General features: G+C 39.0%; 1 protein-coding gene across 2 annotated transcripts in view; it reads left to right on the top strand.

Moving 5' to 3' along the window:
• PREX2 (phosphatidylinositol-3,4,5-trisphosphate dependent Rac exchange factor 2) overlaps window positions 1–27,505 on the top strand; it is a 302,207-nt gene that overhangs the window by 124,912 nt on the left and 149,790 nt on the right. For both annotated transcript variants that reach the window (XM_086336651.1, XM_086336652.1), the window contains exons 14-20: window positions 1,386–1,461; window positions 6,403–6,475; window positions 8,937–9,079; window positions 9,236–9,328; window positions 13,109–13,257; window positions 18,843–18,928; window positions 24,812–24,948. In XM_086336651.1, coding sequence (XP_086192777.1) covers window positions 1,386–1,461; window positions 6,403–6,475; window positions 8,937–9,079; window positions 9,236–9,328; window positions 13,109–13,257; window positions 18,843–18,928; window positions 24,812–24,948 — 757 coding nt within the window. The remainder of the gene's footprint in view (window positions 1–1,385; window positions 1,462–6,402; window positions 6,476–8,936; window positions 9,080–9,235; window positions 9,329–13,108; window positions 13,258–18,842; window positions 18,929–24,811; window positions 24,949–27,505) is intronic.

Raw genomic sequence — 27,505 nt, 5'->3', positions numbered from 1 at the left:
TATATATGAGAAAATGTGTTCTGAAAATATATTTTAGCCACGTGAGATTTTTTATCAAGAAAGTTACATTCTAAAAGAGCTGATAAGAAGGAATTGTTCTTTGGCTAGAAATGACAGTGGTTTATGAGTTGTCAAGGGTAAATTTATGGGGAAAAAACCCATAAAGCAGATGGAATGTGTGATAGTCATGCTTTTAATATGTATGAACTCAGCTTATGAAAAGAAAAATGACTTGGGTGAAAAAATCGATAGAGCCACATGTATTCTATAAAAACTACCCTGTCCTTCTTTTTGACACGTATGGAAGCCAAGATGAAATGGATGATGGGGTGTCAGAAACAGAGACAGATTTTAAAAGATTAAAAAAAAAATCTGCTGTTGATTACTGGCTAACCTAGTACATTCACTATTGAAATCTCAGGAATTTCAGTCATATTTTGGAGAGCTTTTTATGAGAGTGGATGAAATGATGTCAATATTAATTGTAAATTGCTGACAGAAGTTAAAAGAACCATGAATATAGCCAGTAATTATTTGTCACGTCAAGTTGATTGCAGTTTGGATTTTTTTTTTTTTTTTGACATTTTGAAAGACTCTCCTTTTCTCATTCCATTTTGATTTAGGCCAGCAAAATAAATGAATCATAGATTTCTGCCCTTGGGGTCTTGTTCTGATCCTGAGCACTTTGTAGTTATCTAACTAGACTTTGAAAGATTTCTCAGATCCAGGAACTTCTGCAGACAGGAGAGTCTGCTCTCGGTTCCCTTGGCTGCCTGGGGATGTGGTGTGACTAAGGCCATGTTGTGATCAGACAAAATGACAAGGTTCTTCGTGTGTTTCCCTCTGGGGAGGCCTGAGGTCTGCCACTGCTGAGGCAACTGAATCATCCTCCAGGGCAAATCCGGCCTACCTGGAGAATTCAAGAGCAGAAATGCAAAGGGTGGCTTTATTCTCCACATTTTGAGGAGTTCTTTCGTAAACCCTATCTTGATTTAAAGGGAAGGAATTCTGTTTTATTATTCTTTTATTAATGAGCAATTATATTTCTAGCCAAGTTATTACCAGATAACATAGCAGTAATAATCAATTTGGATATAAGAAAATGTGGAAGAAGAAATGTCCTGTTTTGGTATGCTTGTGGGTTCCTTCTCCTGGTGTGAACTGATGAAGGGAATTGTCAGGTGTTGCGTAAACCTTGTAAAGCTCCCTTATTTACATGTAAGTGGGGGCAATCATTTCAGAAATCAATTCAGATTCCATCGAGTAAACTTTTCTGTTGCACACTGATACTAAATGAAGTGATCCTGGTGCTTATTTATCCCCCTCTTTTTTTCCCCCTTACTTACCCTCTTGCTTAGTGTTTTTGGTTTCTCTTTCCTTTGTAGAGATAAAGATTATCACTTAAGAACCTACAAGTCTGTCGTTATGGCCAACAAGCTGATAGACTGGTTGATTGCACAGGTAAATAGACAAATAGAAATTGCTGAGTTACCTTCATGGCTGCTTTAAACTTTGAGGTGATTTAGGGATTTTAAAAACTCCCTACTTGCCAATGAGACACAGTGAAATGACTTGACCAAGTTCATACAGCTGGAATGAAGCAGAATTAGGATTTGAACCTGGATCATCTGATTTCAGAGTTTTCACTTAATTTTTATGCTGTATTGTCTTTCAAGAGGGAGATGTTTTGTGATTCAAAAATATCAGCTGAGATCCATTCACAATACTAAGTGTAATTTGAATATCACTAAAGAAAAGTGTGTATATGTACTAAAGTTTCTCATGTTTTGTTTACAGATTTTTTTAAGGTATCTAATGTTTAGTCCTACCAAGTTATTCTAGTCACCTTGTGCCGTCTTCTCTGTTAGATGGTAATTGTATCTTGATATTATCAGCTTTGGTATCCATCTGCACACATTGTAAATAAGAAAGTGCAGAATTTATTGTGATTGTCACTCTGCTTCTCAGAGTGTGGGAGCTGACAGCTGGTACTGAGAAAATGTTATTTGCAACTCAAGGCATCCAGCCCATTATAATATATATTCAAATATAAATTTATTTAGATGTTTTATCATACTAGATTAACTAATAAATAATCAAATGTTTTCCACGGGTTAAAGGAAAGGCCAAGAAAACTGATATTTGCTTTGACAGAACTTACTATTTTGGAGAAGGGAATATGGCTTGGTTGAAATGCTGTCATTACATTTGGATATTTGAGTCAAGTTAGTTTTTTGTTATTGAAGAAAATCATCTACATCTTTTGTTACAAGTGAATAATAGTATTTGATGCTCAGTCATGGAAATGTTTATTTTTGCCTTAAATATAAATGTTTAATTCGTATTTGATTTATCTGTGCACATACTTCTTGAAATTTTTATTATTTAATATTAACTTCTAGACTATCCAGGAATACCTGGTTTTACATTTAGTATTTAGATTTATTTTATTGAGAAATTAAGATCTTAAAGCAAACAGTTCTTTTTTAGATAAAACCCAAATTCCAGTGTTCAATGGGTTTACTAGTGTGAAAACCATTTATAATATGTTGATCAGTGCATGTCATTGGGATTGGTTCTATGTTTGGTAATAGAGTTGAAATTTCACATAGAAATTATACTGTTACAGAATTCACATGAATTCTTCTACGTTGATTATGTGAGAAAACTGAAGAAAGTTTTTTTTTTTTTTTGAAGCAAAGGCTAATACTGAATAAATATTTAGAGTTCTGATAAAGGAAGTCAGTCATCAACTTTTTTTTTTCATTTTTGACACTTTTACTTTCCAAATATGAACATTAGAAGACTAAAAGAAGTTGCTCAAAACCCAGACCAAGTTGCAATTCTCTTTTACTTCAGGTTTTCTTTCTGGTCTGTTATGGCAGTGACTGTAGAAATGCCTGTGCATAGTAGAATTGAAATTGAAATGGACTAGGATACAGGTAATCTGGTCTGATGACAGCTTTGCTGTTAAGCAGTTATGCAAACTTGCGTGAGTCACTCAGTCTGTCTAGATTTTATCTTCACAACTGTTTCCTGCTTACTGGAATAACTATATATATCAGCTCTTCTCCATCACTTAGGAGAAGGAAATGGCAACCCACTCCAGTGTTCTTGCCTGGAGAATCCCAGGGACAGGGGAGCCTGGTGGGCTGTTGTCTATGGAGGTTGCACAGAGTCAGACACAACTGAAGTGACTTAGCAGCAGCTCCATCACTTAAGCTTTATGATTCTGATAGTGTAAAACTTGCATATATGTAAGTATCAGACATAATTAACTCTAGCTTTAGATTAGGACAACATGGGCTGGCTTTGAGGAGAAAGGTATGGTAATGGAATGATAAGAGAATGGTAAATTAAAGTTCTTAAGCTAAAATGAACAAGAGATTTTATTTTAAAGGAAGAGTCTCTTTCCACCAAGGCTGTCAGTTGAATAATCAGTGTATACTGTTGGTGATTATTAAAACAAGCTTTTACTGTGAATTTAACATTTAAGCAGGTGCTTTGGTGATTAAAATAAAAGAAGCCAACAAAACAGAAAGCAGACATGGTTCCTGCCTTCAAGGGACTGTTAGTCAGTTGGGCTGATTTTTATACTTCCTCTAAGGCTCTGCTTCAGCATCATCTCCCCCAGTAAACTTTGCTGGATCCTCCAGACTTGGCTCAGCATCTTCCTCTGTGGTCCCAGTTCCCTGGATGTATCTGTCTTAGATAATCCCACTTTATATTGAAACCGTCCCCGTGATTCTTAGGGTGGGGGCTGGTTAACTTATGTGCCAGCACCTAGTATAACACCTGTTTGGGGGTATTGACTAAATTGGATGATGGTGGCATCACTGACTCAATGCATGAGTTTGAGCAAACTCCGGGAGAGAGCGAAGGACAGGGAAGCCTGGCATGCTTCAGTCCGTGAGGTAGCAAAGAGGTGGACACATCTTAGTGACTGAACAACAAAACAACAAATTATATATTTTAAGTGACTCGGTTCTTCAGATTTCAATTATGAGGGCAGGGAAGTGTTTTGTGTTTGAGTGTTTTACTGTTACTTCTAGCACTTAGCACACTGTGTAGCAAAAAAAAAAATCTTTTGTGTGAATGTATGGACATTACTAACAGATTTTGAAAAGAGTACAGATGCATTGTCTAAAGATACAGATTGTAATTCTCGTGACCATTGACAGGAGGATTAGGGAGGGTAGAGTTGTTATAGCATAAGGTGGTACTTGTGTTGATCCTTGATAGACTGATAGGTAGAATTTAAGGCACTGAGTGGAGTGAATGATTCCATGAATGAGAACGAGGATGGAAATAAACAAAAGGGAGTCCTGCCAACAGTCTGGAAGCCAAATTGATGACAGCAAAGGTGACCTAACCTTTGGAAAATAGGTCTGGAGGGGTATAATGAAGTCAGGGTTATGGGAGGCATGCAAAGCCCAACACAGAATGTTGATACTTTATGATTATAAAAAATGAGAGTTAGTTTAAAGTTTTGGTACATGGTATTCCTGTGTGTGTGCAGGCTTAGTCCCTTCAGTCCTGTCTGACTCTGTACGATCCTGAGGACGATAGCCCTCCAGGCTTCTCTGTCCCTGGAATTCTCTAGGCAAGAATACTAGAGTGGGTTGCCCTGCCCTGCTCCAGGGGATCTTTCCTGCATCTCTTAATGTCTCCTGCATTGGCCGGCAGGTGCTTTACCACTAGCGCCACCTGAGAAGCCTAGTATTCCTGCGTAAGAAAGTTTAATTCTAAGGACTTTCCTAGACTTTGCCTTCCAATGCAGTGGGTACAGGGTCAGTCCCTGATCCGGGAGCTAATATCCCACATCCTTGTGGCCAAAAACCCAAAACATAGAACAGAAACAATATTGTAACAATATTGACTTTAAAAATGGGCCATACCAGAAAAAAGTCTTTAAAAAAACCAAAGAAAATTTAATTCTATAATGGCAATATTAGAGAAAGTACAGGAGTACAATATTAGAGACAGTACAGGAAAAGAATTATGGCAATTTAGAAGTAAGATGAAGAAACACTGGATTAGGGTGCTGACATAGGAATGAAATAGAAGCCAGAGAGAAGAAAGGATGGATTTGGTAGAGTATTGTTGTTGTTCAGGCACTCAGTAGCTCAGTCATGTCTGACTCTTTGTGACCGCATGGACTGCAGCATGCCAGGCTTTCCTGTCCTTCACTATCTCCCAGAGTTTGCTCAAATTCATGTCTATTGAGTCGATGATGCCATCCACCCATCTTATCCTCTGTCTCCCTCTTCTCCTCCTGCCCTCAGTCTTTCCCAGAAGAGTATTGTACCTAAGAGCTAAAAGATAGGGCTAGAAAAAAATGAGATAATATGTAAGAAAGCACTTCTTAAACTGTAAAACATACAACTGTAAGGTTATATAGACACAGATACAACAGATATATACATATATACATACATATTCATATACATAGTCCTGTTGGTATCTAGGAGATACTGGTCACAGGACCCTTGCAGGTACCAAAATCCACAGATGCTCAAGCCCCTTGTATAAAATGCATTTGCATATAATCTCCCATATCTTTTAATCAACCTTAAGATTACTTTTAATACCTGATGAAATGTAAATGCTATATAAATAGTCACTGATGCTGCAAATTCTAGTATTACATTTTGGAACTTTCTGTTTTTTTTTTTCCTCTGACTAGTTTTGATCCGTGGTTGGTTGAATTCTCAGATGCTGAAGCCGTGTTATAGAGGGAAGAGTGTATATAAATTCATACTTGAATGAATAAAATAGATGTTTTCTAGATAAAAATCATCACAAAAGGTTGCATTAGGCTTTCTTTTGGGGATCAGTTATGTGAGCTGATTTTTATTTTTTCTGGCATGAGAGTGAAAGAGAAGCTTGCATTTGCTGACTCCCCTGAACAACATACTCTTAGGGTCTTACAAGTCACACTAGATTAATAGGTTTCTTTGGAGGCACTTAAAGAGCAAGGCCATTTGGTGGGAGGTGATAGAAGAGATGATGCATAATGACTTTTACTTAGCAAGCTTTATTTAGTGAGTTTTCAATTATAGGATATTTCTTTGATGCATAATTAGGATATATGATCAAAGAAATAAGGCATCATTTGTGGTAGCAATAAATTGTAGTTACTCATGTATTTTCATTTTTAATCAAGCATAATTTTCTCAAGAAATAGTAAATCTTTGTTTTTAATGTCAAAAGAAGATATTTTCATAATCAAAGGAATGTTTGATAACAATTAAATGCATTGTCAGTGGGCTTCTGAAAGCAACATCAGCCGTAATGTATGAATGGCTTTGTCAGGACAGTGCTGAGAATGTCAAATGTGGTTTCAATGCAGCAGAATCTTCGGTCACCTGTTAACTTGTACAGGGCTTTTGTGGTTGACAGGGGGATTGCCGCAGCAGAGAAGAGGCGATGATATTTGGCATTGGGCTCTGTGACAATGGATTTATGCACCATGGTAAGCATATTTATTTTGGAAGCTTCCAGATGTATTTCACTGTTTTGTTTTCTCAAGACATTGGGAGTCTCTCAGTGGCCAGGGAAGTCCTCTAAAGATGAACCAGCAAGATTGTCTGGGTCTTGCCACATGTCCCTGTTGGGGCACCATGTCTGCAAGCAGTGTCTCCACAAGTATTATCTATAAGTTGCCATGACATTTTTTCTGTTTTTCTAGACTGGTTCTGAAAAAGCAAGAGCTTGAACTAGAAGTTAAAAAAAACAGCTCATGTATCTCTTTGAAACTATTCTAAGTCAGACCCATGGGTTTCTTTTTATTTTTTTAATGCCAGTATATATTAAAATGATTAAATGAGAGCCTATATAATTGCATATTTATAGTGATTTTTTAAGAAAATACTTTCAAAGTTAGAGAACAAAATTATAAATTTCTGGAAAAAAGTTTCTTTTTGACTACTAATTAAAGATTGAATTCCTTTCTTGTTTGTTGACTTCATTTCTCTTAAACTTATAAAAGTAATGAGACTTAGTTTTCCCTCTCTATTCATACGATCTTATAGATTCCATAAACCCGAACCATCGCTTTCCATTGTTAATAATATTTGCTTATGTGCTTATTTGATAGCTCTTGTGCCTATTGGCCAATTATATTCAGAAATTACTTTTTCTGAAGCAATAAGAACAGAAAAGTAGCAGTGATTTTGAAAGCCTCTTTGATTATCATTTGTTCCTTTGGGACTTCCATTACATCCCAGTGTCTCTGGACCACAGGAAATACTGGTCTTTGAAAAGCCAATTATTGAATGGAAGGAATGACATCATTATATGGAATTAAAACTATAATATCAAGCTGAAAACCTTCAAAGATTTTGATGATTTTTCTCTTTAAAGCATCAGCAAGCATCAATTTAATCTAAATATTTATTTTAAAATATTGGGTTGCAGTAAAGTTTTTCCCTATGGAAGTCTCTGTCAGTAAAGGCACAGCCAGTTGGGCTCATGCCTGGCCTTATGGATGTTTTCTCTCCCTGCCTTTAGACTGACTGTTTGGTGGAGGAAAACAGCAGTAGCAGAAACACCATGTGAGTTTGGGGAATAAAGCAGGTCATGTCGGCAAGGCCTACCTGTGTGAGTGCTTCAGTCCTGTCCGACTCTTGCAGCCCTATGGGCTGCAGCCCACCAGGCTCCCCTGTCCGGGCAAGAATACTGGAGTGGGTTGCCATGCCCTCCTCTATGTGATCTTCCCGACTCAGGGATCAAACCTGCATCCCTTATGTCTCCCACATCAGCAGGCGGGTTCTTTACCACTAGCGCCACCTGGGAAGCCCTAGGCAAGGCTTACCTCGATCTCAATTATATTCTCCTTCCTATTGTCAGCTGCAAAAGGCTTGTGTTGCCTTTAATTTGTGGTTGGTAGTTTCATTCGTTAAATTTATGTTGCCAGCAGTTTTCCATTTAAAGGTCAATCCATACATATAACTGATCAACAGTTATGATTTGAAACTCCATTAGAAACAAAGGAGCTATCTTTTTTTTTTTGCCTACTGTATGCCAAATTATTTACATTTGTTACATTTTAGTTTTGTCCAACATTATGAAGAAGATTTTATTGCCCACATATTATCGATGAGGAAACTGAAGTTCAAGGAGTTTAAGTAACTTCCCCAGTATTGCTTCCAGAATAAGAATATAAGGATAGATAAGTAGAAAGAAGATTTCTCTTTTAAGACACTTTGACAGCTGTCAGGATCTCACTGAGAACAAATTCTTTCTATCAGTATGTAGTCTTATTTTTAAAAAAGGCTAACAAAACTTATACCTTATATCATTAGAGCATGTCAGGCAGCTTTGGGACTTTGGGGGAAAATGTTAGTATTCAGATAAAAGGGAAAAACTGACCTTTGCAGAAATAAGGTTATTTGAGAACAGTGTTTTTATGCAGATGACTAGGAATTGGTGGAAACTAAAATCACATTTCACCCAGAAGGCAGATTCTGGTTTGAAGTGTTAGAACAAAAGCAACTGCGATGAGAATTGCTCACACACATAAAGGCTACATTTAACCCATTTGAATTTTCCCATAATTGTGCAGGATATTAAAAACAGAAATGTTTTTGTCTTTTACTTAAAATGTTTACTGCAAATTCAAAACCCTGTAGGATTCTATGTTTTGAATTGCATGCATTTTTAAAATTCAATATAATCTTTTGAAAGTAAAAGTTGGATTTTAATCTGGAAGGTAGCAGATTTGGTTAAGTCAAAAAACTTTATCATGAAAAAAAAATATTACTTATCTTTAAAAATTCAGTCTTTTAGGTAACAGTAATTGAAGGAAACATCAGCTTGAAATTATGGAAATTAAAAAGTATCGTTGGGATATTTGTGAATGTAACTTGTTCCAGGCTGGAGGTCTGTCAGTATGGAAAATGAGGTTGATTTGGGCTCGCTCTCTATTTCCATAGTGCTTGAGAAAAGTGAATTCAAAGACGAACCTCTACTTTTCCGTTTTTTTGCGGATGAGGAAATGGAAGGGTCAAATATGAAACATCGGCTGATGAAACATGATTTAAAAGTTGTGGAAAATGTTATAGCTAAATCCTTATTGGTAAGTTTATTACTATGCTGTGCAGATTTTCTTCTTCATTAGACATTGATAGATTACATAAACATGTTTGGTGATACAATGTATCATTTCAATCTGTTTGATTTGTAATTTTTTTCATAGTTGTTTTGTTAGTCATGTTAATATTTTACATTTCAGATTAAATCCAATGAAGGCAGCTATGGTTTTGGATTAGAAGACAAAAATAAAGTTCCAATAATAAAGTTGGTGGAAAAGGGGTCTAATGCTGAGGTAATGTAAATTAGTGTTTTTATTTAAACTTTTTGTCTGTGACATACACATTTAAAAGTTTTTAAAAAAACTGAAATCAGCCTTCAAGTATCTTTATTGAAAATAATGACTCTGAATAATCTTATTCTGAGGTTTTTTGTAATACTGTTAGGATTTGTGAAAGAGGGTGTCTGAGTACCTAAGGAGAGTGGGGGAGGTATTGTAAAGATGTACAGCTTCAACCTGACCTTGTAGGAGTCCAAGTGGTTTAGTCCATGTCTGATTCTAGTCTGCAACCTGGTGGAGACTGTATAGGGTGGGACTATTATGCATGTTACATGATTCTTCCACTGAATCAAGAGCTGTGTCTTCTATTTCCCTATCACTTAAATTTTTTTATTGTGGTAAAAGGCACATAATATAAAACATACTATTTTAAACATATTTAACTGTACAGTTCATTGGCACTAAGCACATTCACATCGCTGTGCAACTCTCACCATCATCCAGCTCTCAAAAATTTTCACTTCATAAACTGAAACTCTGTCCCCGTTAAATCATAGCTGCCCATTTTTCCTCCTCCCCCGTCCCAGCCCCTTGTGCCTGGGATCTGCCAGTGGACTTTCTGACTCTATGAATTTGACTATTCTAGGTACCTCGTGTAAGTGGAATCAAACAGTATTTGTCTGCACCCAGTGTATATTGGAATGCATTTTTAAGCTTAGCTTAATATATGTCCTACAAACAGATGGCACTTTCTTTCCACCCACCCCCCCCATGCTATACAGTAGGTTCTCATTAGGTATCTGTTTTATACATTAGGTAGTATGTGTACCTGCTAAGATCATGGCATCCAGCTCCCTCGTGTGTGTGTGTGTGTGTGTGTGTTAGTCACTCAGTGTTGCCCAACTCTTTGCTACAGACCCCATGGACGGTAGCCCACCAGGCTCCTCTGTCCAGCCCCATTAGTGCATGGCAAATAGAAGGGGAAAAGGTAGAAGTGTGACAGACTTCCTCTTCTTGGGCTCCAAAATCACTGTGGATGGTGACTGCAGCCATGCATGAAATCAGAAGGCCATTGCTTCTCAGCAGGAAAGCAATGACAAGCCTAGACTGTTTTGAAAAGCAGAGATGTTACTCTGCTGACAAAGGTCTGTATAGTCAAGGCTATGGTCTTCCCAGTGGTCATGTATGGTTGTGAGAGCCGGACTGTGAAGAAGGCAGAACGCCAAAGATTTGATACCTTCGAAATGTGGTGCTGGAGAAGACTCCTGAAAGTCCCTTGAACAGCAAGGAGATCAAACCAGCCAATCTTAATGGAGATCAACCCTGAATATTCACTGGAAGGACTGATGCTGAAGCTGAAACTCCAGTAGTTTGGTCATCTGATGCAAACAGATGACTCATTGGAAAAGTCCCTGATGATGGGAAAGACTGAGAGCAGAAGGAGAAGAGGGTGTCAGAGGATGAGATGACTGGATGGCATCACCAGTGCGAAGAACATGAACTTGAGCAAACTCCAGGAGATGGTAAGGAACAGGGAAGCCTGGTGTGCTGCAGTCCATTGGGTCACAAAGAACTGGACATGACTGGGTGACTTAACAACAACATCAACAGTGTGTGTGTGTGTGTGTGTGTATGAAAGAAAAAGAAAGTGAAATCACTCAGTTGTATCCGACTCTTTGTGACCCCATGGACTGTAGCCTACCAGGCTCCTCCATCCATGGGATTCTCCAGGCAAGAGTACTGGAGTGGATTGCCATTTCCTTCTCCAGGGGATCTTCCTGACCCAGAGATCAAACCCGGGTCTTCCATATTGCAACCAGATGCTTTACCGTCTGAGCCACCAGGGAAGCGCCCCCCTCCCCATATATGTGTGTGTGTGTGTGTGTGTGAATCATAATCCTATCATTTTTGGTTATCTTATTTAAATACAGTTTCCATCAGTAAAGCATATGCTTTGATTGATTTTCTCATTGGGTTAATGCTGATTAATGTACTCTCACCTCACCAGACTTTTAAACAGAGGAATCTCCCAATCATTCATCCATTCACTCCTTCAGGAATATTTATTTAGTACCCGTTATGTGATTGGCAGCATTCTAGGCTCTGGGAATACAGCAGTGAAGGAAACAGACAAAATTCTCTGCCCTCATGAAACATGCGTTGTAATGTTCTGTCCCAAGTATATTGGGTTTAAAGTGTTCCTACCTTTGTCTGCCTTGTAAAATGCTTACTCCTCAAGAAAATGTTTCTCAGTATATAAATTTTTAATAAGGAATGTGAGAATGAGTAAAGCATGGCTTTTAACTTTGAACCTATTTAAAGTCAGTAGCCAGCTATCACTCATTCTAGCTGCTGATGCCCAAGGTCTCTGCTTTTGTCAGCCTCATGAAAGACACAGCTTTCTGTTGTTTGGTCACTCAGTCCTGTCCTACTCTTTGCGACCCCATGGACTGTAGCCCACCAGGCTCCTCCGTTCATGGGATTTTTCCAGGCAAGAATATTGAAGCAGAATGCCATTTCCTTCTCCAGGGGATTGTCCTGACCCAGAGATCAAACTTGAGTCTTTTGGGTCTCCTGCATTGGTAGACCAGTTCTTTCTGCTGAGCCACCAGGGAAGCCCGCTGAAAGCTTTATGTATAGCTATTAATGTCAGAGAAAATAAATCTGCTCAGGTCATACCCTGTTAGTGGGCCTGGCCAACAAATAACTTTTTTTTGTTAATTTTCTATGATGAGGAAATGTTTCCCCATTTTCAGATGATGTTCTTGGAGTGCAGGTTCACCTGACTCTGCCACCAATAAAATGCCCTCTGCCAGGTTTTCATCCTTTAGCTAGTAACCAGCATATACTATAGTTTACAGGCAGTGTGCATGTGTGTGTGCGTGCCTGCTGCTGCTGCTAAGTCGTTTCAGTCATGTCCGACTCTGTGCGACCCCACAGACAGCAGCCCACCAGGCTCCCCCGTCCCTGGGATTCTCCAGGCAAGAACACTGGAGTGGGTTGCTTAATCATTTCTATTTGTGAACCCATGGACTGTAGCCCGCCAGGCTCCTCTGTCCATGGGATTTCCCAGGCAGGAATACTGGAGTGGGTTGCCATTTCTTCCTCCAGAGTATCTTCCTGACCCAGGTATGCAACCTGAGTCTCCTGAGTCCCTTGCACTGGCAGGTGGATTCTTTACCCCTGAGCCACCCCATTTTTTCCCTTTTAGGCAGTAGGGTTAGTTAAGAAGATTGACCTGGTTGGCATGCAGAGATAATGTCTTCCTTGTTATCCTTCCAACGTCTTGTGATCCATGCCTGTTGGAGTTCTTCCTTGGATTCCAGGCATTTCTCTCTCCTGACCTGCAGACACCTACGCCGTGTCAGACTAAAGATGCATATTTGGTTGTCATCCATGTCTGTATAGAGGTTGTAACTCTCTGAGTTAATTGGATATAGATGGAAAACACAGGAAAAACAATTAACCTGAGGTTTGACTGTAGTTAAAAGGATGAAGTAAGAAGAACTATTAAAGATAACAGAAAAGAAGGGTCACAGGTGAAGTACAATGTTAAGTCCTAGAAGGAGGGAGAATTTCAGTAGAGACGGGTGATCCAATGAAAAACTGAATCAAAGGGAGTAACTGTGTTATCTCTTCCACAGTTCTGTACTATGACGTTGTATAAAAACATTGCAGATGTGTTAAAATGTCAGAAATCACTAAGTTCTAGACCTTTTCAGATTCTAATTCTGTGAAAAAGTAGGTTTCTTATTAAAATATATATATTTTTTTTTTTTGCTATTTCTCTCCTAGATGGCTGGCATGGAAGTTGGGAAAAAGATTTTTGCAATTAATGGTGACCTAGTTTTTATGAGACCTTTCAATGAAGTGGATTGCTTCCTGAAATCATGCTTAAATAGCAGAAAACCTCTAAGAGTTCTCGTGAGCACAAAGCCAAGGGAGTAAGTTGTATAGTTTATACAGTGTTTGAAAACATTAGACATTAGCGAGTAAAATAGAAAAGTTAGCAAAATCAGTGTCTGAAATTAAGCATCTCATTGCTTGCACATTTGAACCTCACCAACATCACTGATACTGGTCTTTAGATGATGGAAAAGTTATGTTGCTTATGATGGTTAAGCTACTTTATGTTGCTACTTAAAGCAGGTTAGTTTCAGCAGAAATAATATTTTCTTTTTGTTACCCCAATTTTTCTTGTTTGGGTTGGGTTGAGCTTGATTACCAGTAGGAAAACCAGCAGGACACTTGGTAATGGAAACGTTATTCCCTCATGCTTCCTAAATCCAAGGATTTCAGGGACTATGAACGGATGAGACACCCTGTGTTGAAACACACAATTTGTTGTTGTTCAGTTGCTCACGTAGTCAGCTATTCATGTCCCGTCCTTGGCTACCCTGTGGACTGTAGCCCACCAGGCTCCCCTGTTCTTCACAAACTCCTGGTGCTGGGTCTTTTCCAATCAGTGAGCTCTTTGTGTCAGGTCCACAAGGGGATACACATAATTACATCTTTATAGAATGGGAGCATGATTAATGATCTGGGGGCTTTATAAAAACAATTAATAAGATATTATGGATATACTTGGGAAACATTGGCTTTTGGTCTGAAAATCATCAATGATCTAGTGTCCCTGAATCAGATTTCCATGAACCAATTAATCAAGAGAATGTATATAAAGTACTTAGCATAATGTCTTAACATGTTTATATTCATATTTCTCTTTAAATTATATTATTTATCCATATTTCTCTTTGAATTATATTATTTTTCTATAGTAATAAGCAACTTCATTAATTTTAAGATAAATGAAGATTACCACTTCAGAAGCAAAAGAGTTTATTTTAACTACTTATGAAAATATTCTAAGTATATATGGTATAGTATCTTCCCTACCTTGATATGTATTTTCAGCAATAGCTGAATCCATCATTTATCTTAGGAGTTGAAGTGCAATGTAATGGGCTAGTTCTGCAGTGTCATCCAGGTAGAGGCTCTAGCTTCTACCCATGGCTTACCAGGGGGTCTGAAGGAGTGAGCACGACTCATCAAGGTTAGTAATTTAGGAAGACTTTGAGACAGAGGGCAGCAGATAACCATAATAATGTCTTTTCCCTAAGACTAATTAAGGTGTTTTGTTGTCTTTGTGACCATGACCGGCTTTTAGCCCACCTAGCTCCTCTGTCCATGGGATTTCCCAGACAAGAATATTGGAGTAGGTTGCCATTTCCTTCTTCAGGGGTCTTCCTGACCCAGGGGTTAAACCCAAGTCTCCTGCCTTGGCATGCAGATTCTTTACCACTAAGCCACCAGGGAAGCCCAATTATGATCTATTACTTCCCTTTTATCCAATCCTATCTAAGATGAAGCTTACCTAGTTGCCTACCTCTGAATTTCAGTTCAGTCCCTCAGTTGTATCTGACTCTTTGCAATCCCATGGACTGTAGCATGCCAGGCTTCCCTGTCCATCACCATCCCCAGAGCTTGCTTAAACTTAAGTCCATGGAGTCGGTGATACCATCCGACCATCTCATCTCTGTCATTCCCTTCTCCTGCCTTCAGTCTTTCCCAACATCAGGGTCTTTTCCAGAGAGTCATTTCTTCACATCAGGTGGCCAAAGTATTGGAGCTTCAGCTTCAGCAGCAGTCCTTCCAATGAATATTCAGGACTGATTTCCTTTAGGGTGGACTGGATTGATTTCCTTGCTCTCCAAGGGACTCTCAAGAGTCTTCTCCAACACCACAGTTCAAAAGCTTCAGTTCTTCAGTGCTCAGCTTAAAGGTCCAAGTTTCACATCCATACGTGCTACTGGAAAAACCATAGCTTTGATTAGATGGACCTTTGTCAGCAAAGTAATGTCTCTGCTTTTTAATATGTTGTCTAGGTTGGTCATAGCTTTCCTTCCAAGGAGCAAGCGCCTTTTAATTTCATGGCTGCAGTCACCATCTGCAGTGATTTTGGAGCTCAAAAAAATAAAGTCTGTCACTGTTTGCATTGTTTCCCCATCTAATTGCCATTAAGTGACGGGACTGGATGCCATGACCTTAGTTTTCTGAATGTTGAGCTTTAAGCCAACTTTTTCACTCTCCTCTTTCACTTTTTCACTTTCATCAAGAGGCTCTTTAGTTCTTTTTCACTTTCTGCCATAAGGGTGGTGTCATCTGTATATCTGAGGTTTTTGATATTTCTCCTGGCAATCTTGGGTCCAGTCCAGCATTTCATGTGATATACTCTGCATGGGCATTTAAAAGGAAAAGGACAGGCTGGAAAAGGATTAGGCAGTAGGATTCCAGAGCAATTATTAGTAAACTAAAGGCTGTCACCATGGTTCCTTGCCCTCTGATTTAACCTTGTAAATACTTTTCACTGATCATAGACATCTCAATTCAGAGGACTGGGAAGTCATCCACTTCAATACTGAATAGAAAGAGGCAAATCCTTAGTCTTAGAATTAGTTGCTAGATGAGCAGGGTTGAACCTGGGTGTTCTGATGCTTCCTTCCATGTCTGCTGCACCATATCTGAAACCCTGTATTTCTGGTCCAGATTCAAGGCTCTTTCACCACTTGCTTGTTAATTGTGTTGTTTCAGTATCCTTATCCATAAAAAAATGGGGACTGTAAGAGTGTTACAGAGGTGCTAAGAACTTAAATGAATCTAGGTTTGTAAAGAACCTAGTCATGTGTTCAGCATGTAGTATGTCCTCCAGTGATGTTATCTGTGATGCTTATCTGTTCTTTTATTTCATTTTTCCCCCACTGCTTCTTTATTACATGAAAAGTAAGTTTCACATTGTATTTCAAGACTGTTTTGAGAATTGTTGTTGTTCAGTCGCTAAGTCATGTCCAGCTCTTTGTGACCCCATGGACTTCAGGACGCCAGGCTTCCGTGTCCTTTACTATATCCTGGACTTTGCTCAAACTCATGTCTGTTGAGTCAGTGATACTATATGGAATACTCAAGTTTTTCCTTTTTATTTTTAATTTGTCTGAAATATTGTAACCTTTCCTTTATGCCCTTATTCTAACATATGATTCCTGTCAATCATTCTCATATTTTCTTACAATGGCCACTTATAATTTATGTAGTAAAAAGGCAAAAAATGAGAGGCAAATACAACAGAATTTTTCTTTTGAACCCATCTGTAGTTTACACATTGATTATATCAAGGAATTTTTCAAAAGGCTTTGTAGCAGATAATTTAGTGCACTCATTTTCTACAGGAAATGAGCATTCCTCTTGTATAAATTTAATCCTTCATTTAATAGTATAGTGGTCCGAGCAGGGAAACATATTTTCCAAAGGTCATTTTATGAAGAGGATTACAGTGTTATGAACAAAATGCATCTCACAGTGTTCTGTACAAATTTTGTTAAAAATGTAATAATCTTGAAGATTAGAGCGAAGTCAACCTCGAATAGCAATATAAGGATAGACTTTACTCATAAAGAGTTTTGAGAGTCCATTATGAATTTTTCACAGTTCAAAAGCACCAATAACTCACCATGGCCAGAAAGGTCCAAGTTATTTTAGTGTGAGTCCTAAGTCACTTCGGTCATGTCTAACTCTTTGTCACCCTATAAACTGTAGCTCGACAGCCTCCTCTGTCCATGAAATTCTCCAGTCAAGAATACTGGAGTGGGTTGCCATTTCCTTCTCCAGAGGATCTTCCTGACCCAGGGATCAAACCTGCATTGCTTATGTCTGTTGCAGTGGCAGGTGGGTTCTTTACTGCTAGTGCCACCCGGGAAGCCCATTTCAGCAAAAGTGAACCCTCATTCAAGAACTCTCATTCTCTTATTCATAGAGAAGCCTAAGCTACCTCTATTTTTTATTTCATGCTCAGAAGATGTGTTTATTCCCTTTTCTTTTCCTTAGTCAATCTTCCATCTTCCAGTGTACCTTTGACAGACCCTAGGAGCAAGGTGTTGTAAAAGAAGCAGATATAGCCTTATATAGCAAAGTGTTTAATTAAGGATAAAGGATAAATTCATTCCATAAGCTCAGTGCCACCAATATACAGATCACTTCATAGTGTGTAACCTAATTTATATAACATTTTCAGGGCTTCCCTGGTGGCTCAGATGATAAAGAATCTGCCTATAACTCGGGAAACCTGGATTTGATTCCTGGGTCAGGAAATCCCCTGGAGAAGGGAATGGCTACCCACTCCAATATTCTTGCCTGGAGAATTCCATGGACAAAGGATTCTTTAAATTCTATAATAACACTTTCAGGCTGCCCTAAAACAGATAGTTTGCATTTCTGTCACAGATTGCCAGAATGCCTGCCAGGGTTATATTTGAAATTATAGGGCCAGCCTCTGCCTTCAAGTCTAAGTGCAGCGTGTATCTTTCTGAAGTTTTCTAGACGCAGCATTGCTCACACAGCTCCCCCAGCTCTTTCATAAACAGTGAGTAAGTGCTGCTCTACCTAACTTCAGACTCTGTCTCATGTTCCCTTGAAATGCCGCCAGCTTTTATTTCATGATTCATTCATCATCTTTGGAAAACACTTTTGTTTTTTGGGCATCAAGTGCCATTCATCAACATTTATTACATGGTATTCATTTGTCTGTGCTCTCTCTGGAAATTTATTTAGACTCATTTTTGTTGTTATGATGTTGTGTCTTATCTCGAGTTCGCTGCTTTTCATTGTTGCTCTCTGATTTCTGCCTTCCTTCCTTGGAGTAGCTTGTTTATTACTGCCAGTTTATTACTCCCTCCCTGGTTTGCCATGATGGCTGACTCAAGATCTCCATCTCTTCCTCTTCATTTCCATGTGGGTTCATTAAAAAATACGGCTTTTCTTATTCAGATTTACCTTTTGATGTGTTATCCTTTTGAAATTCCACTGAATGAACACTAAAGTTAATCATATTCTTAAATAAATGATTTTGATACTGTGTTTGACAGGTCTATTCTTTAAAACCAGCTCTTTGTTGTTGCTCTTTGCTGAAGTTCCCAACAGGTAGAAATGGATGAACCTTGTGTTTCTTTTATGTTAATTTTAAAAGTGAGACTTTGCAAAGTGCACCAAAGGCTTTGTCAGAGTAAACTAGGGAGAGATGCTTCCATTGTACTAAGTACTTGCGCAGTTCATAGCATGAGACAGGGCAGTTTACCAAAGGTTTCTCTTTTCACCTTCACTGACACCCTGCAAAGTAGTTTTAACATCATCATCTTTTTGCGGAAACTGGCTCAGTTAAGCAGTTCATCCAAGTTAGCCAAGTATTAAGGGACTAAATAAAGATTCAAAGGGAGGTTGGTGTGACCAGAGCCTGTTCCTTGGTCAGGATATTCTGTGCAATGACTGTGTTCAGTGGGAGATCTTGGGTGCCTGCTCTGGGTCCCTTGGAAGTGCACCCCCCATGCTTATCCAGCCCAGTCTCTTTCACACATTAGACCCCAGATATGTATTTATGGAAGGATTGAATTTTATTCAGTCCACAATAGCTGTATGGACAGCTATTGTTTTAACCAGTTGTGGCATTTTAAAGTCATCTTACCTTATTTTCTATTGACTTTAGGACAGTGAAAATCCCAGATTCAGCGGAAGGACTTGGCTTCCAGATCCGAGGATATGGCCCTTCGGTGGTGCACGCAGTAGGAAGAGGTGAGGAAGCGGTCCTGTGTGGTGTCCAACTGGCCAGCAGGTTTGAATGGTCCTTACTGAACAAAAATGTGTGCAATCATGTTGCTATGGATATTCTCAATGTTTGCTGTATTAGCTCAATGGTAGTGGCTCAGTTGGTCAAGAATCTTCCTGCAATGCAGGAGACTCTGGTTCAATCTCTGGGTCAGGAATATCCCCTGGAGAAGGAAATGGCAACCCACTCCAGTATCCTTGCCTGAGAAATCCCGTGGACAGAGAAGCCTGGCAGGCTACATTAGATGGGGTCTCAGGAGTCAGGCATGATTTAGTGACTCAACCACCTCCACCAGAAACTCTTATTTAAAAAAAAAAAAAAACTTCTCCAAATTGTAAGACAAATTTATCATTGTTAAAAATTCATAAGAGAATGATTCCTCTCAATCTCACTTTTCTCCATGTTTCAGTGTAATCAAAGGATGTAATGATTTTAAGATGGTCTGTTTTTCTCTGACAGCATATTACTGTATTTCTGTCAGCAATTCTATATGTGAGTTTGGGTTTAAGAATTATCTGTGTGGTTTATGTAGCGTCTGCTGCTGTATGATTACTTCAAGGGGTCTCATAAACCATGTGTTTTATAAACCATCAAATGCATTTTAAATTAAATAATTTAGGGGACCCAAAACTTAATGTTTATATTTTATTCTCTTTCTGTTTGACAGGCAAATCAGCTTTTGATATCTCTTGTTAACATACACACTTTTAAATTTTATGCTAACATTGATGTAATTTAAAGAAATAACTGTTAGATCCCACATTACTAACCACAATAAATAAACTGCTGCTGTAGCAAGAAAGATCACAGTAAGCGACGTGTTTATCTTAACAAGAGATATACGTGCTTTTCATTACTAAGATATGTGAATTGTAAAGCATCTCAACATGATCATTCCAACATTAGACTGGGAAATTTTGAGATGACGTTGCTATCAGAGTCAAATTTATCAAGAACATACTAGCTAGACCTCTATTAGAGTCTATAAAATCACTTTCATTAGTGTATGTGTGGTAAAAATTAACCTTACTTCAAAAACTTTTCACTCAGACTTTTAAAATACATAGATTAATAGATATTTCAAATATTTCCAGTTACTCGTTAACGAAATGGGATTCATTGCATAGTGAAAGGGATGTTTGATGTGACAAGTATTTCCTTCATTTTCCCTAGACCAAAAAGGAGCCAATCTCTTTATTAGTCCTATGAAATAACTGAAAACCAGAGTGAATCAAGTTTTTTCTTTCCTTGTCTTTTAAGGAGCAAGGTTGTATTTTGGAAACTTAGTTGTAGGGTTAAGTCCAATTCTGGTTACTATGCCTTTTGCTTCTGAAGAAGAAAACAAAGAAATGCTCATGTGCTTCTCCTTTTGAGTGAATATGAAATATGATAATAGCCTGTGGTTTCCTTTTGCACTGTAATCTTGCCATGAAAAAATAAACTTCTTTCCCATTTTTCTTCTTCAGCCCTTTCCCATGGTCGCACACTAGAGCATATCAATGACTGAACTTCTACCTGTGGAATCTACAATTCCAGTATGCCAGGTTCTGGTGCTGGAGTCTTTTTTTTTTTTTTGATCTCTCATCACTTTGATATTCTCAGGTTGTTTTAAAATTCAGTTGGTTTGTAAGTGAACTGTAGTTCAATAAAAAATGATAAGCAAAATTCGATAGGGTTGTCCAAGCTTTGGATACTTCTCCTTTTCTGCTGGTGAATTACATCCTTCAGAGTACCACCTCCTCCCTGAGCCAGCTTTATCCCCATGGTGGGTCACTACCGTCACTTGTCTGCTTCATTAGGGTCCTCTCATCCCTGTCTCTCAGGTGCCTCCAGGGTCCTCTTGGCCTTATCCTCAGGTGCGTTTTGGCCTCAGATAAACCTAATTACAGCCTTTGCTATTTCTTCTGAGCAGCTGACAAAGAATTGTCACGGATATGGAATTAGTGTCACCCCAAGTCACCGTCTAGTCTTTCACTGAGCCCCTGTTACTACTCAGCATTCTGCTTACGTGTCTGATCAGTTTTCTCCCCATCATTGCCTCCTGTCTCCCAGGTATGAAGCCTTCCAAGTCCTGGTTATTTGGTCATCATCTGTTTTTCTCCTACTCTAGAGGAACAGGTCTTCCATTTTCTTCTCTTGAGTTCAATGTTAATATCTCTATAAAGATTCTGGAGCCTATCCCTTCAGATACTGCCTCTGCGGTATTACACTGTCAGATAGTCCCCTTACAGAATTTTCAGCCTTTCTCTTCACTGAATTACTATAGTAGAGGCTATAAAAATAGCCTTGGGCTTCCCAGGTGGCGCGTGTGGTAAAGAACCCGCCTGCCAATGCAGGAGACTTAAGAGATGCCAGTTCGATCCGTAGGTGGGGAAGATCCTCTGGAGAAGAAAATGGCACCCCACTCCAGTATTCTTACCTGGAGAATCCCATGGACAGAGGAGCCTGGAGAGCTATAGTCCATGGGATCGCAAAGAGTCAGACACAACAGAAGCAACTCAGCATACACAGCACACATAAAAGTGGTCAGCTTTTTCCTCATTGAAATAAACAAAGAAACAAAGCTATCTTGAATTGAACAGCAAACTCAAAACTTTCCTTCTTCCTTATTTTCCCCTCTAGATCCTTGACACTCAAAATTTGGTCCATAGACTGACAGCATTGGGATCACTTGGGGGATGGTTAGAAATGCAGAATCTCAGGCCCCATCCAATACTTACTGAATCAGAATCTGCATTTCAACAAGACCACCCCCGCCCAGGTGATTGATACGCATGTCAAAGATTGAGACCCTCAGCTCCAGAATATTGCTCTCAGAACTTTAATTTTTGTCATGACCCAACTTCCTGAAATGCTGCTCTGTATTTTGGCTGGATCTTCCTCACATCCTACTTGAATTTCAGCCCAGTGCTATAGCTCCTCCCACCTCCTACCCATGTCTTCAAGAGTAGCCCTTGTCTTACAGGAGTAATCATGGACTAAACTGAGAAGTGCAAAGGATATTGAAAGTTCCTGTCTTAATTGAATTTTCTGTCCCATTTGTTTAAACTGACTAGTCTTGTTGGGGTGAAATGTTCATATTTTGACTTCTGAGATGGTGCTTTTCAGATTTTTCTCCTATCCCTTCTCTGCCAACTCTTCATCTGTTGACCCCTTAACTGTTGGCACTCTCTTCTCTTCTCTGCCTTCTGTGCTTTCTACATAAACAATTGTATTGATCCTCTTTGCTGGGGATTTCTGAATTTCTTTGCTCAGATTCCTTGAATTCTATAGCCAAGATCTAATTGTTTATTATTCATCAATGCGCCTTTGGCATCTTAAAATCCATTTTCCCCAGTTGAACTTTTCATCTATTCTCTGAAGCTGCTTTACCCCTGGGTGGTCTCTCATTATTTGAGTAACTCCATCTACTCAGCCACTGAGCCCAGAGGCTTAGGAATGATCCTGGGTACTCTCACCTCTCCATCAACTCCATCATCAAACATCAAATACTTGATCTCGTTCTCCCCTTCATAACTAATGCTACCTTAATTCCAACCTGGGAATTTGCAGTAGATGCTTACTGTGATTTTGATTTTTGACTTGAACTCCAATGATCCACCCTGTTTCAGTGGGTGGGGAGGGATCATGTCACTTCTCTGCTTAAAATTCTTAAATGTTTTTCCTCTTGTGTATATAATAATGTTCACTTCGTAAGTTTCAAAACCTGCTTCTGCTTAGTCCTCCTGTATTTTTCACTCACTTTCATTCAGGACGGACACCAATTGCTCCTATGGTCCCAAATGTCCAGGTTATTTCTTGATTCAGTACCTCTTTTGGGGCTGTTCTTTCTTTTCTTCTTGTTTTTTTTTTTTTTTTTTAATATTGGAGTATAGTTGATTTAAAATGTTGTGTTAGCTTCAGGTATACAGCAAAGTGAGTCAGATATGCATATACGTATATTTACTCTTTTTTAGATTCTTTTCCCATATAATCCATGACAAAGTATTGAGTAGAGTTCCCTGTGCTGTGCATTAGTAGGTCCTTTTAGTTATCTATTCTATATGTAATAATGAGTATATGTCAGTCCCCTTCTCCAATTTATCCCACCCTTTTTCTTACCTCCTGGTAACCATAACTTTGTTTTCTACGTCTGTTGCTCTATTTCTGTTTTGTAGATAAGTTCATTTGTACAACTCCCCCCCCACCACCTTCTTTTTGTCAAAGATTCCAGGCTGTTCTTTCTGCTGATAATGTCCCTCCCTCCCTCCTTCAGTGCTCAGCTTAGTCCAGAAAAACCACTTAATATTTCTGGAAGTGAATTTTAGTGAGAAGAAAATGGATACTGTCTTCTTGAATATCAATTATGTTCTTTAACATGTTTAATAACATGTTGAATAATTATTTGCTTGCAAAGGAAGGTTCTTCTAACATGCTTATGATAATTTTGTAATCATTGATATTAGTTACATATATTGTATTTGGCAGTGGTGCTTTGTAAATGTTGATTTGTTCAGAATATCAAATAGTATTGATTGGCAGGTCCTGAAAATCTTAACTCACTGGTTAGAATATGCCACTGTATCTGTGCAAATAAATGGTGGACAGTTGATGTTTTCTGATTAATTTTATTCTCCACAAATTCTCTGCTTCCTGACTCTTTGTACATATCCTAAACTCATTTTCTTTGCAAATCCAGTTCACTCCTAGTTGCTATGGACTTGATTTTTTTTTTAAGAATTTCTTTTGTCATTAAAAAAAAATGAAAGTGAAGACTATTTTAATATTTAGAGATTTTGTAGACTAAATGAAGGTAAAAAGGCCTGTGCTTCTGGTTTTCTCATTTTGCCATTATATTTGCATGTATAGAACATTAGATTGATTAGACTTTTGAAAGGGGAAGTAACTGATTAGCATGATAGAGATCTCTTTATAATATCCCTTCAAACGAATTCTTAGATGGGGTGGGAAGATATTCTCTTCAATACAGTTTGAATGGCCAAATAAATAGAGAATGTTTGAGAAGGCATTGCCATCAGAGCCAAATTCATCAAGAACTCTTCTGTCCATGGAATTATCCAGGCAAGAATACTGGAGTGGGCAGCTGTTCCCTTCTCCAGGGAATCTTCCCAACCCAGGGATTGAACCCGGCCCTCCCACGTTGCAGGCAGATTCTTTACCATCTGAGCCACCAGGGAAGCCCATGAACACACTGCTAAGTCACTATAGTCGTGTCCCTGTGCGACCCCATAGATGGCAGCCCACCAGGCTTCCCTGTCCCTGGGATTCTTCAGGCAAGAACATTGGAGTGGGTTGCCATTTCCCTCTCCAATGCATGAACTTGAAAAGTGAAAGTGAAGTCGCTCAGTCGTGTCTGACCCTCAGCGACCCCATGGACTGCAGCCTACCAGGCTCCTCCATCCGTGGGATTTTCCAGGCAAGAATACTGGAGTGGGGTGCCATTACCTTCTCCGCCATGAACATACTAGCTAGATCTTTATTATATTTTGAAACTGCGATGGACTTGTGGACACAGGGTGGGTGGGAAGTGGAAGGTACGACACATTGGGAGAGTTGCATTGACATATATACCGTGTGCATAGATAGCTATTAAGAAGCTGCTGTATAGCATAGGGAGCTCAGCTCATGATGACCTAGAAGGGTGGGAAAAGGGATGGGATGGGAGGGAGGTTCAAGAGGGAAGGGAGATATATATATATTAAAAACTAACACAAAATTATAAAGCAGTTATACTCTAATTTAAAAATTTGCTATATGGAACTTAAAGTTGCTTCCCTATGTTACATGGGATAGAAATGAATCATATTCCTATAATTAGTTTTTGGCAATTTTCTCATTTGTATTTAAAGGAACTGTGGCTGCAGCCGCTGGCCTTCACCCTGGGCAGTGTATCATCAAAGTCAACGGAATCAATGTCAGCAAAGAGACACACGCCAGCGTAATTGCCCACGTCACGGCCTGCAGGAAGTACCGGAGACCAACGAAGGTAAATGCCCTCGGTGCAGCTGTAATGGCAAGCGCGCTCAGAAGGCCCTGGGGGTGGCATGCGATGATGCCAGAACTGTCTGTGGTTTCCACTGCCAGGTTCATGTTTAAGCGCAGCATTGTCAGTCTCATAATGCTTCTTTTATGTGTATAATTAGTTATAATCGATTCTGCTTAAGTGGCCACAGTTTGCTGCTGTAGTATTAGCACCAGTTTAAACAGTGTCCTGGGCTATTTTCATTTTCCTTGTGATGAGTTTTCAAATAGTTAAGTGTTTATCAAATTGAAATCTAAAGGCCTGAACTATTTTCTTGACAGATGCTTTAGAATCTGTAATGGTCAGCATATATTTTGTTGGTATATATGAATTATAAATGCTTATACTGTTTATTATAAAAAAACTTCTGTGAGAAAAAATTGTAGGTTATACTTTATAGAGTCCATGATTGACTGTTGGATATGTTTTATTTAGGTAACTGAATTTAGCTCTTAAAAGAAAATACCACAATGTGCTTGCCATTACTTAAAATTTTAAGCATTGTCCTCTGATTCAAACTTTACATCCCATACAAAAAAAAAAGTTAAAATCCTATTTGGTAAGCTAAACTTACTATCTCATGAGTATTGGGTTAGAAAAAGAAAATTCTCTCAAATTAATTGAGTGCAAAAGGAATTCTAAAGGAGAGGCATTCTGTTTTTTTCTGTCATGCACCTAAAATACTCCTTTTTTTTGGATTTGGGAATATGATTTTGTGTCCAAAATAGAAAGCTGAATGACTACTTTCTCTTGGGCCAGGACTGACATCCTGCAAAATACTGAGCCTCCAAGAAAATAGCTAATCAATTCTGCTTACTAATAAGGTCAAACAAGCATAGCAAATTGGAATTCACATGCCGATCCATAGGTTACTTGGATTAACAGTAGTTTCATACATATTTATTGAACTATGTTAGTGAATGAAGTTTTAAAAAGATACTGAAATGATCAGATCTTTCCCCTTATGCCAGAATTTTAAGAATTAGTTAAACTGAGTTGAGTTGAGTTTCTTTTCATTTCCCTTATCTTCCTTGTTGGAGAGGTGTTGACCAGTGAAATAATTAAGAAAAGGAGTAAATAAACAGAGAAATTCACCAGGTAAATAACACACTCTAGCAGGTATCCATTGCTGCAAAACAGACTGTTCCAAACTTTGTGACTTGGAACAACAGTGATTAATTATTTCTCTTGCTTCTCCGGTTGACTTGGTGTTGGTTCCTTGAGGGCTTCATTCTGCTGGGAACTGACTGGTGCTGGGGTCCCCTCCTGAAGGTTTCTCACTCAAGAGCCACTCCACCTGGCTCTCCTTTCCAGTCCTAAGCATAATTCTCCTTTCTACATAGTGTCTGGGTTTCAAGAGGGAATATTTCAAGTGATGATCTCTATATTGTGCTTGTTACTAGCCCTCCGAAAAGTCAGATCACATGACCAAGCCCAGGGTCAGAAGGAGCTACACAAAGGTTTGGATTCTGGGGGATTGGTTCCTTGAAGGTCACAACCAGTTACCAAAGTTTATTTGCATGATTAAGTGTTAACTAGCACTTTAATGATGTGGTATTGGTGCTTAGTTGCTCTGACTCTTAGCAATGTCATGGACTTTAGCCCACCAGGTTTCTCTATCTATGGAATTTTCCAGGCAAGAATACTGGAGTGGGTTGCTCTTTCCTTCTCCAGGGGATCTTCCTGATCCAGGGATTGAGCCCTCATCTCTTGCATCTCCTGCATTGGCAGTTGGATTCTTTACCACTGCGCCACCTGGGAAGCCTTTTAATGATATGTGAAAATGAAGTTGCTCAGTCATGTCCGACTTTTCGAAGCCGAGCCCCAGGCTCCTCCATCCGTGGGATTTTCTAGGCAGGAGTACTGGAGTGGGTTGCCATTCCCTTCTCCAGGGGATCTTTCCAACCTGGGGATTGAACCCAGGTCTCCTGCATTGCAGGCTTTACCATCTGAGCCACCAGGGAAGCCCTTCAGTTCAGTTCAGTTCAGTTCAGTTGCCCAGTCATGTCCAAGCCCTTAATGATGTATAAATGAAATGAAAGTCTCTTAGTCATGTCTGTTTCTTTGCGACCCCATGGACTATACAGTCCATGGAATTCTCCAGGCCAGAATACTGAAGTGGGTAGCCTTTCCCTTCTCCAGGGGATCTTCCCAACCCAAGGATCGAACCCCCGTCTCACGCATTGCAGGCAGATTCTTTACCAGCTGAGCTATCAGGGAAGCCTTTAATAATGTATAGCACTACAATAATTAAACACAATTGTGAAGATGGATAATACAAATTATATCACACTTCAGTCGTGCAACTCATCTTATCACCCTACCTAGGAAAACTACAAACATTAAAGTAATGCAACCCTCTAAATGTTTACTTGGTAGCCATTTCGTCTTTCTCATTTATCTGAATAAGATAGGGAACTGCTACTTAAAAAATATAGGATCATTTATGATGTAGAAGGATTAAAAGGTAGTTATATCAGTTGGGGGCCCCATAAGTTGAAAGATCGTCTTCCAGTTTTCT

Source organism: Bos grunniens, chromosome 14 (genome assembly GCF_055505025.1).
Source record: "Bos grunniens cultivar Pamir isolate PY7600 chromosome 14, Bosgru_T2T1.0, whole genome shotgun sequence".
In the NCBI taxonomy this organism is placed as follows: domain Eukaryota; kingdom Metazoa; phylum Chordata; class Mammalia; order Artiodactyla; family Bovidae; genus Bos; species Bos grunniens.
Note: the sequence above shows the minus strand (reverse complement) of the source record. Positions and strands in the feature narration are given on the sequence as shown.